This window comes from Ixodes scapularis, unplaced genomic scaffold (assembly GCF_016920785.2).
Source record: "Ixodes scapularis isolate PalLabHiFi unplaced genomic scaffold, ASM1692078v2 PGA_scaffold0__279_contigs__length_252992795, whole genome shotgun sequence".
Lineage (NCBI taxonomy): Eukaryota > Metazoa > Arthropoda > Arachnida > Ixodida > Ixodidae > Ixodes > Ixodes scapularis.
Genome location: NW_024609835.1, coordinates 120,460,950 through 120,472,349, shown reverse-complemented (window position 1 = coordinate 120,472,349; position 11,400 = coordinate 120,460,950). Strand labels below are relative to the sequence as shown.

The 11,400-nt window shown below is 46.6% G+C and overlaps 1 protein-coding gene and 1 long non-coding RNA gene across 3 annotated transcripts in view; one reads left to right on the top strand and one right to left on the bottom strand.

The window, feature by feature from the left end:
* Window positions 1-5,630: 5,630 nt before the first annotated feature.
* LOC121835423 lies at window positions 5,631-7,890 on the bottom strand. The gene is made up of 2 exons (XR_006077602.1): window positions 7,838-7,890; window positions 5,631-6,617 (listed from the first exon to the last, which is right to left on the bottom strand). It is a non-coding gene; the product is annotated as an uncharacterized LOC121835423 (long non-coding RNA).
* The window catches only part of LOC8041953 (doublesex and mab-3 related transcription factor 1), a 55,221-nt gene continuing 50,230 nt past the window's right edge, over window positions 6,410-11,400 (top strand). The window contains exon 1 of one of the 2 annotated variants that reach the window (XM_029989591.4): window positions 6,410-6,850. In XM_029989591.4, coding sequence (XP_029845451.1) covers window positions 6,442-6,850 — 409 coding nt within the window. In that variant the 5' untranslated portion in view covers window positions 6,410-6,441. The remainder of the gene's footprint in view (window positions 6,851-11,400) is intronic. The other variant, XM_029989590.4, reaches the window with a different exon arrangement.

Below are 11,400 nucleotides of genomic sequence, written 5' to 3'. Positions count from 1 at the left end.
GTAGGAAGCCAGCGCCGGAGGCGGGGCAAGGAAAAAAAAAAAACCTCCCTTTTGTTTGATATGGCAGGAATTAACAGCCTCAACTGGCTTTTCCCTCGAGGGTACCACGGGGAGGTCGGTTACTCAAGTTACTCAACACGCCAAAGTGACGATACTACCAACGATATCGGTTTGCAAAGGACACAGGAGGAAAACTGGGTTGTCTGGTTTATATTAGGGTTCTCAAAAAGTCATTATCAATAAAAATATAAAATGGCATATTACTATAGGCTCTGGAACCCGCCAAACGTCTTGTATCAGTTTTTTTTTTTTTTTTTTTACTTCTCCGCAGGGTTGGGCGAGTACAGAACGTCTTATAGCCGGCTAGAAAATGGAAGTGAGAAGGCGAAAGCACGCGCTGACGGCAGAGTTCCGAGTTCTGATTGGAGGGATTCGTCGTCTGCTACTCGCGCAGTGCTTAGCGAGTCTGGCTTTCAAAAAAAGTACGCCGGCGTCCGACGCTCGAACCCAGAATCCACGAGGAGCGGCAAACGACTCTCGTGGTCGCTCCGCTTTGAAAGGGACCGTAGATAGAGACAAAAGCAGCTGGCCTTTTCGTCTGCCTGCTAATCCCTCCCATCAAAGCTCGGCGTTCTGGCGTCACCGAATGTTCTCACCTCCTTCTCGCCTTCAGGTTTTCATCGTATTGCTCGTAAAAGTGTTACGAGTACTAGTGGCACTCTTTAAACAGCGACGTTCGTACGCTTTTTGCCGTATTGAAATTGCATCTACCCTGCACGTAGGCTGGAGAGCAAAAATAATACACATAAACAGTATAACAATCTGGGAGAGCTTGAGAATTGCAGTTAGTGGCGAGCTCCTAGCATACTATTATCGCTCCAATGAGATTACGATATTAGCCAATAAACATACCGAGGGACAAATCACGAAGCAATAAGCGTAATTCTAATAGGCCGCGTGCTGCGTTTCTTAACGTGTTATTTGCCAAAAACGTTTCTGTAATCAATGATAAACTGAAGCAGCCTGAAAGCATAACTATCGGTGGTTCCGTGTATCTCAGTAATGAATGCGTAGTCTAGATGAGGCAGAGCAGATGAATATTATCGACACTTTAGGTTAAATTTCTATTCAAATCTTACTCCAATTCTCATTTTCTTTATTTGTTCTTGAATATTACGTGTTGCTCGTGGCGTGCTTTTTTTATGGAAAGGTGTATGCGCAGCGGTTGAATCCTGTCCCTGGTATTACTTACAATAGAAATCCCCATAGTGTATGCTTAGTGTAGGCTTTTCCATCGCCGTATTTATTTCGTTTCAAATGGGCGCCTCTACCCCTTTGAAAGTTTAGGGCCTTTAAAATTTAAAGCAGAACCTTCGCAAATATGAATCGGCTTACACGTTTGAATGTGTATGTGAAATGATTCTGACATAAATCAAGTAAATCTCACGAGTCTTTTCTTTTCTCACTTTGCTTAAACGTTATTTGCTGTGTCCACGATAGTTAGATATCAAAGGTTCACCGAAGTAGCAATTTTACAGCGAAGCTGTAAAATTGCTACTTCAACGAGGCATATACAGCAAAGCTGTATATGCCTCGTTGGTCAAATTTCTTCGTGTCAATGTCCTCAAAAAAAAAAAAAAAACTTTTTGCGGTTAAAGCGAAAAGTGCATATCACACATACATCATACAGCACAGCATTTGTTTCAATAAAAAAGAAGCGCACAACAAGCTTCCGAACCTCGTAATTGGTGATGAGGCGCCCCTGATAACAATGCGAAGCACGTAGAGCTCACAGCATACGTTTAACGGTAAGATTACTGTTGCTCAAGATTCCGTGGCGACAGCAGCTTGCGACCCGGGGGGGGGGGGGGGACCTAATTGTCACTAGCTTTTCGTGTATAAAAAGTCTTGGTACAGTGCATTTACTTTTCTTTCGTCATCATACATTTGTTATAGTGTAGTGGGCAATCGTTGCAGATGATACCACAGCTTCGCTGGCCAACCACCTTCGCAGTGTGAATTGGAGCCCGACGTTTTTTGCTACTCGATAATCACCCAATCGTCAAACTTGCCGCAAGCTTCTTGGATGGATAACTGTGATTGTGTAGCCGCACGATGCTCTTTAGGATTCCGCCCAAACCGCTTAAAGTGCGCGATCGCATGGTGGCGCTGCGTTTGGGGACATTGCACTTCTCGGCCTGTAGGAAGAAATTGCTTTGATTTTACTCAGCTTGTCTTTATTCATATATTAACTGAAAAAATAGGAAATGAACATTGAATGTCGCTCCATCTGCGCGGGCAATGTCTTTACTCCATAAGGTAAATTTTGTCATTCACTCTGGGATATACCCTATAGGTGCAGACAATCAGCATGGCGCGAAACACCCACCAACATATTTGAAAGCATCAGATTAAACTATACTCTTGTCTCGATATTATGAACGCCACCGTTCCCCAGAAACACAAACGTTCATAATGTGGGTCATCAATAATAGCGAATCAAGGTCAAGATCACAAATAATAAAGCAAGAAATGTGGCAACGAAAACCACAGTTTTGGGGTCGTGATTCGTAGTTACAAGTTTGTCTCTATAATGACAAAACAAGGCAAAAAAAAAATAATCACGAATTTATTCAGTTCGTTCCCAAAGTGGGAACGCGCCAGAATTATTTGGTGAATGTCGGCCACCGAAAATTTTGTCTATATTGGGGAGGATGGGGGGGGGGGGGGGGGTGTTCATAATAACGGGGGTACCAGATCGAGACATTCCTCCATCGAAATAATAATGCAATAAAACTTTGCGATATTTACATAGTGCCACAGACTCTTGAAAGGCGGTTAATAAACAGCGTTATGCACTAAAACACCGCGACATCGGTGGGGGAAAATAATATTACTTCCGCGTACGCACCCCCCCCCCCCCACACACACACACACACATACACACGTATAAGCACACACTCTGCCCAGCCGCCCCCTACAAAAACTTCCCTCTTTGTTGTATACCTAGTAGTGTGAGTCATCTGCAATTTGCTAGTCCGTCCTCAGCAAAAACATTCAACTCAGTGTGAATCCACTGAAAACCTGCGTCGTCGGGACAAATGTGCTCAAAATCTAAACAGACGACCGCGTTTCAAAGCATCTGTAAATGCAAGCAGAGGTTATCACGAGGTTAATTTTGCGTCTAGACGCCGCGAGTTGATGTTTATCTACAAAGATTGAACGGAGAAGGAGAACAAACACAGTCGAGCGTGATCAAGGGGCTTTCGATGCTTGTCTAGTTGGACCAGAACGCATAGCTTGAGCAATCGACTTTGTGTTCAAATCACGTCATCGCGTTTGGTTAACTGCAGGGGATCGGCCTATTAGACTAGAATCTGACATGAGATCTAACGCTCAATCTCTGTGGTCTGCACTCGCTATGTATCTTGAAAGTATAGAGCGCGAGCGCGGGAGTGTGTTCTCGGTTTCTTGTATGTGCGTCTTCTCGGTAATGGGGCTCACCGAAAGGATTCCAGAAACCCATATACGCTTGGCGAACTCTGCCTTGGATCATTATTCATCTGGCGAGAACGTGAGATACCAAAGCTTAGCTGATGTCGTTCTTGCACTGCAAGATGCTTATTTCTTTCTGCTTGTATGAAATTGTCCTGTTAATAGAGAGGCGCTACAGCCGAACATGTTTTCGTATGGCCTACATATCACAGGCAATAAAGCAAAAACTCTGAGGTCTGGAAGGAACGAAAACATTTAGTATCTCGAAAGTATGCAGGAGAGCTGTTTAGGAAACATTGCAATCTAAAACCTAAGAGACGGAGAAAAAAATATCGTACAAGAGGGCACAATGTTTCACTCCGAGAGGAGAATTTCAAGGAGCGAAGGTTTACAGGCGAGCTGGCTTGGAAACGTCATATAGTAATCAGCTCACCTGCATAACTTCATTCCTTCAAATTCTCGCTCCGGATTGAGTTTTTTCTGATGTGTTGGCCGTTAATTCTTTCACGTTGTCTCAGGGTTTCGATTACGATGAATCCCTCGCCCTATTCAAAGTTTAACGTATAAAAATGTTCCGTGAATTGTGGCGGAACAACATGTGCGCGAAATATTGACCAGAAATCAATCACTCGGGCGCTGAGTTCTTCCTAGATCAAAATCTTGATGATGAGCCATTTGTTATCGAACAAATGTCCCGTTCATCGAATACGCAATAATTAACTCTTTTTGTTTACGCTCGGACAGGCACGACAATGACTACGATAGTTTTTACGAGTGTCAGATAATGTTAAGGAGCATTCCTATTTCATTAAATTTTCTTCTAGCTGCACTAAAAAAAGTAGCTATATTATTTTGATGTGTAGTATTAGAAATTTATGTTCTCTAGGCGTGAGCTAGGCACAATCTATATATTTTTTAAAAAAAATATTTTTTTATCAGCTCAGATTGTTTTTTATAAACATGTTAAAAAAAAAAAAATCTGAGTTGATAAAAAAAATATTTTTTTTTTATCAACTCAGATCAACTCTAGTCCGCTCCGGGCGCGGACTAGACTCAAGAAAATACCGTATTTTAAATACATGCGCTGCAAACAAGGGTATGCTCGTCTGGTTCAGTTTTTATTAGTTTAACCGAGATGCCTTTATCACCTCATCACTAAATAACTATCAAGACATGTTCAAGGAAAAGTTTGCGAACTTAAGAGGGTTAAGCGCAATTAAAATGACGAGATAGCACAGTCATTTTTTGTTCATGTGTGTGTTTGTGTGTGTGTGCGGGGGGGGATGTAGAAACAGCGCTGTTTGTCTTTCGTTATAACGGCGAACGATTGTGCGTTGATCAGACAATTATCTTTAGACAACAGTCCCATAGTCAAGCCGCGTCTTCCCGAAGGGTTACTGAATTTCTAATGGACGAAAGACCGGTACACACTGCTTGATGCGGAAGCTTTGTGTTTGTGTATGATGTTCTCCTTACTGCAGACACTATTTCCGTTGCTGCAAGACATAAACATTACGCAGAGCAATAGAGCGACGCGTGCCTAAGAAAAATACCAAACATCCAAGCGTGCGTCAAGAAACTGAAATCAAAGTTAAAGTGCTTGTGGGATTTTTTTTTTTTTTTCATTTTTTTTTTGCCATTATGTTAAAGAAAAAACAATATCGAGCAAAAGTACATAAAATGCTCTATGCGCTCAAATAAAACTTGCCTTGCAAACGTTCGTATTCAGACCCTGACAACGTTTTCAGACAAATATGTTTGTATCCTCACTTTCTCTACACTATTTCGAAACTTAGAACAAACACGGACTTTGATTATATGTATATTTGTTTATGTAAACTGCTGAATTTTGACGAGACACGTGAAAATTCAGCTGTCTACGTAAACAAGCGCGAACCAACTGACTCAACTGAAGACCGTACCGCTTTGATAAAAATAAGTGGATCAGTATATATGACGTGAAACGGAAATTAATAAAGAAGCAAGGCAACTGGCATTTCCTTATGTCCATACGTCGTTTCATAAGGAAGAGTACGCTATTAAATATTTGATTTTGTTTATTTATCTCTTTTAATAATGAAACTCACTTACCTTTTCAATGAAGCTGAGGTCCCGGTTCAGTCAAACACAACTCACAGAGTACTGGTACACTTTATTCTGCTTCTTGGTGTATGTGTCCCCATTAAACTTTCACAAAAAGTCCTACACAAAGAAGCGACTTTTCACATGAAAAAAATTTGTCATTCCCGTAAAACGTAGCCTCCGCGTTTTTGTTTCGGTGATAATATGCTATCGCTTTTTTGGAGAATACTGCCAATTGCAGCGACATTATTATATTACTGCTAAAGTGTTTATTCCGATTGTTTATAGTTAGACGCGAACCTCAAACACAAAGATCGCGGGCTTCGCTTTTCAATTAAACTGTCCCTCTGAGAGCCAGGGAAATGACTTTCCGTATAATAGCCCGTCCGCCACGTCACGAGGGGGGATTTATAAGGACAATTCGTCTTGCGTTGTCTTTGGCTTGTCAGGATGAGAAATGGCGACAGCGGAGCCGCACGAGATATACAGCTACCGATCATTACCAAAGGCCGTCCGGAGGTCGTACCGCATAGACGTGGTCGTAAAAAAAGCCGCGTTCCTCGCGCGTTGCTTCCGCGATCCGCCGGTGTCCGCCCCATCTGGGTACCAGCGCTCCCTAGCCTCTGAACAGAAATTCCCTGCCTCGGTACTTTCGTTCTCCGCCGCTCCCTACAACTCCTCCGTCTGGGGAACGCAGTGAGAAGTAAAACAGGCGCTAGCCAATGTGGCGAGCTCCTAGCTACTCCTCGATTCCCCGTCGATCGTCGCCGGCCGCTTGGAGGCGCTCGAGTTCCGCGGCTCTCACGTGAGGATTTGGGCCGCCTGCGAAGTCAGTCGGGTGCTGTCTAGTCCGCCGCGCGGAAGATGCCAGTCATGGTGCGACAGGAACTGAACGTCACCATTGCCCACGGCGAAGAAGGGACGCAGAGCGTGAACGGCGTCAGGAACGGCAACGTCGGAGGAGGTGTCAGGGCGACCGGTGGCACGACGACCGCCACCACGGGAAAGGCGCCGTCGGGCCGGACGCCAAACTGCGCCCGCTGTAAGAACCACAACAAGACAGTGCTCCTGCGGGGTCACAAGAGGTACTGCCCGTACGTAGAGTGCGTCTGCGACAAGTGCAAACTCATCGCAAGGCGCCAGGTGGTCATGGCCAAGCAGGTCGCGCTCCGGAGGGCTCAAGCACTCGATGAAGCCATGGGCAGGACTGTCATCGAAGAGATCGACCCCGAGGAACTCAAGCAGGCCGCGGAGAACGGCAGCATGCCACCCGGTAATTGACACAATCAGATTGTGGCGGGAGCGAGCAACGCCTACCGAGAGGCATTGCTGGCTGCCGGACACGTGCCGCCGTTGCTGACGGGAGTTCTGTATTGGCGTCCACTAATGGGACGGGAGAGGGGAAGGCCGAGGCCCATTAGTCAGACGCTGTTTCGCGAGGCCTGAACTTTGTTTCAATCTCGAAGCGGGTGTGCCCGATGCCCGTTTGCGTACTTCTCGCACACGTGCGTCGTATGGCGTTGGTAATTTTGTCTCGGTTAGCCTGTTGGCAACCTGCTAATGAACTTTGGTGTAAATGCAGAGGGTGCTAATGTGCTACCTTTAGAATTACCGCGTAGCCGAAAGCAAATTCGGTTTACCTCGTGGCAATCCGCTCATGGTATTGTATTAAATTTCTCCCGCATCGTTCGGCTTACTGTTTTACAATAGCCTCTATTCCCGCAAAACATGACTAGGTTTAATAACTATCACTCTGTGGTACTTCATCGATAATGTAAATTTCGTACAATGTTAGAAGGGCACCTTAATTTGATATCTATGTCGGCTGGATGCGCAGCATCAGTGACTAGGCACTAGACAGCTAATGGAATTGTTTTATGATATTTGTTTTCTAATTAGCGTTCTAACTGAAATTCGGGATGGTTAAAATAGATGCATAAATTGGAATAACAGTGAAGGCAAGGTTCCTAAGCAGATGGTTAAGTATATTTCATGTCTACAACAGTATGAACTTTATATGGTCAAAATTAGATTAACCTTTATTTCCAGTTCTACATTCCGATGTGTGGAGTAGGGATGTCACTTGCAGAAACCGAGTCATGTTGTCGTAGGAAACTCCTCTAACTTGACAGTGCCATGTGAAAATCTGCAGCCAGGCATATGCCTACAATCTCTAAACTGTGCTCAATCCCGAAACTAAGCTAGACGTTAGAAAAGTGCCAATTTACTGTAAAAAGACATGCCGCGCTGTAAAACTTACGCGGCCGTTCCTTGTCTCTTTCACTCTTCGCCATATGGAATTGGCCGCACTGGAAAGGAGGGAAAAATACAGAATACGTAGATCGGTATTTTACAACCATAGACACTTTTGAAGGGGGTAACAAAATACGCGAGTACAGTATATAGCGGTATCATCATAATTACAAACCTAAGTTTGAAGTGAACAATATACCTATTTCTGGTAATACGATGATATACGGGTTCTGGAAGGCCTCAACGCCGACACCGTTGTGTTTGTTCATAGCAGCACGTTACGGGGGGTCACTTGAATAAAATCGACGATTGTTTTAAGACCCAGTGAATACACGGTATCAACAAATTAATAATCGCTCAATGTGCAACGAGCGGGCATCATCCTGTTAAGGCTGAAGCTTGAGCTATAAGTACTGTAACATGCTTTTACTAAGCGATAAGTACAGTGCAGACAAGCAGTGGCGTATCAACTTGTGTTTAAGTGGGGGGCAAATCAGACCCCCCCCCCCCCCCCCCCCGGAGGACCGGGGGGCTGTGCCCTTGGTAACCCTTGGGCGCCGCCGGCCAGCGTTTGCTATGCGCAGTGAGGGGGGCAAACGCATGCTTTGCCCCCCCCCCCCCCCCTGCGAGAACTGGGGAGGGGGGGGGGGGGTGTACGCCCAAGCACACGAGAGATGACCACGAAAGGAAGAAGACACACAGCGCTGACATCACCCTATTGTATAGCCATAAATGTGTACTAAACAACCACACGGAGCCAGAAACGTTTCTAAAGCGAATCTGCAAACCGCGTTTTCAGATGCTCCGTAGCATATCGAGTTTAGTGATATTACATTTTTCATATCGGTTCATTATGATGACATTATCTCAGCTTATGAACACCTCAACTGGGGAATGGTATTTTAATATATTGTCGCTCGCTTATTAAGTAGCCGAGTTGGCAACGCGCTGTAGCTCGGGTTATTAAGTAGCCGAGTTGGCAACGCGCATGTAGCTCGGGTTTGATTCACGGCATATCACGTTCTTTTACCTTTTCTAGGCAAGTCCAAGATTCGAGAATAGTAGAGAGGCCGTCTAGCTTGTTCATGTTCAGAATGTATAGTCCGGGAAAGATCGTGGAAGAATATTTTAGGCTCCCAGGGAAGGCTCAAAAAAGCCGCGCCGTACCTATACGGAGTCAGTATCGCCCCAGCGCTGTTACTGTTACACCGCCATCGACACGTGCGACGCTCCCCTTCGTCTATCTTCTTTTGGGCACAAGTACACGCAATGAAACGTTTAGTTTCCTTCAGTCAAGTATAAACCTTATGTAACCGATTTGGCGAGCGACGAGACAAGCGACGGCGACAAGCTTCGCCGTCGCGCGGTCAGTCGCGCGACAAAGCAAACAGCATGAAAGCGACGGGAGCAAGCGACCAAGGCGATGGGCGACGTTTTCTAGAGATCCAGAAACCGAGGAACGCGACGAGCAATAGTGAGAAATCTCCGTCGCTCGTCTCGCCGCTCGCTAAATCGCTTATATGCTTTTCGGGCTTCATTCGTGGGCTCATCAATTGTCACTCGTGACAAAAAGTCAGACGTGAATTGGGAAACAGTCTTTAGTGGCGCTTTAAAGGCTACTCGTTATAGAAATCTTTGATACTTCACCGGCATAAACTAATGTGGACGTGGCTGGTTGAGCCATTACAAGTTCAGGAGTAGCATTGACGAGGTTTTCGTCAAAGCTACTCCTGATCCACCGGCCCTCAGGTGCGCCGCCGTAGCTCGTCACCCGCCTTCCCGGCAGTACTCGGCGGAACCTCGACGAGAGGCTCCTTCGCCACAGTAAGGCAAAGACGAGGGTCCCCACCAGTAACAACGTAGGCCTTGAAAGACAGACGTGTGGAGGGCTGCAGACCACTCGCTCTGCTGGCTCACAAACCTAAAGGACCTATCGAGACGCCTGGGGTGGTGGAGTTTACGACTTTGAGAATTCGACATAAATTGCGGCCAGACTTCTTTAAGTCTGGCCGCAGGCACAGTGGCGCCGATTGTCTTTCGAGGGCCCCCGTCGAGTTGGCGTCCAATCCCACTAATGACGACGACGATGACGATGTTTCTCTCGGCACAGTGAACGCCGAAAACACGACAGAATTTCAACGGTATACGATCCTGAGCCGCGCGCACTCATCGAGCACATGAAAGTTAGGCATACTACGGTGCCCCGATTCTTTTTGCGAGCTCTGCCGTCCTTCGTCGTTCGACGGGATGTACTTTACACGGAAAACTTCGGCGGCAATAACACGGCATAGCTTTGGTGGTCCCCAACGGTCTTCGAGAAGAGATCTTTCAAGTCTGTCAAGGTGACCCAACGGCAAGGCAACTGGCTACGCCTATAGACACTCGCCAGGATTCGCGAGTCACCTTTGGAAAACCGCTGGATAATCGTCACCACTGATTATGTAACCTTGTACGCCGAGACCAAGGCCCTTCCGTCGGGAACTGCGGTTGAAGTCACCAAGTTTTTCATTGAGTCTATCGTCCATACGTACGGCGCTCCCGAGGTGCTTATTACAGATCACGGGTCGTCGTTTTTAACGCAGCGGACGCCAGAAATTCTTCATCTTAGCCAGACCAGCCATCGTCACAGCACGGCGTTCCACCCGCATACCAACGGATCGACGGAGCGATTTAACGAGACAATCGCCGACATGATCTCCATGTACGTTGACGTAGAGCACAAGACGTGAGACGAGGTGTTGCCCTACGTCACGTTCGCCTACAACTTTACTGTTCAAAAACCTACTTGAGTGACACGTTCGCAGCTGATACATGGTCAGAAGGTAACGACCATGCTCGACGCAATGCTGCTCCACGAGCCGGCAGAGGATGGGAGGTGGTTGCTCAACGGGCCGAAGAAGTCCGCCAACTCGCCCGACTCCGCATTCAAGACCAGCAAAGTTTCGACGCTGGCCGCTAAAACCTACGTCGTCGTGACATTCACTTCCCGCCCGGTGGCCGGGTGTGGGTGTGGACACCCGTTCGTCGCCGCGGCCTCAGCGAGAAACTGTACTTGAAACGGTACTTCGGACCGTACAAGCTACTTCGTCGCCTCGGACAGCTCAGCTACGAAGTGGTGCTTGACTGAATGGAAGCATCATCACGATGCCGACCCCGACCATATGTTGTACATGTTGTTCGCCTTAAGCCATTCTACACTCGAAAGGACTGTGAACTTGTTTGCGTTTCAGATGCCTCTTCAGTTTATCATTCTTTTAATTTGCATTGTTTTCTTTCGTGTTGCATCAGGGCGATCTGCTTTTTAAAGGGGGGAGTAATGCTGCGAGCTATAGTAGCCGAGTCGGCAGCCCGCTGGGCTCACGCGCTGGTGGCTCGGGTTGGACTCCCGGCACTGCACGCACTCTTTCACCTCAGTCGAAATTTCGAGAAGTTTAGAGTTCAAAATGTTCAGAATGTATAGTTCCAGAAGGATCGAGGCAGAATATTCTAGGCTTCCAGGGAAGGCTAAGAAGAAGCCGCACCGCACCGTACGGAGTCAGCCTCGCCCCAGCGCTCGATCCTACTCTTACG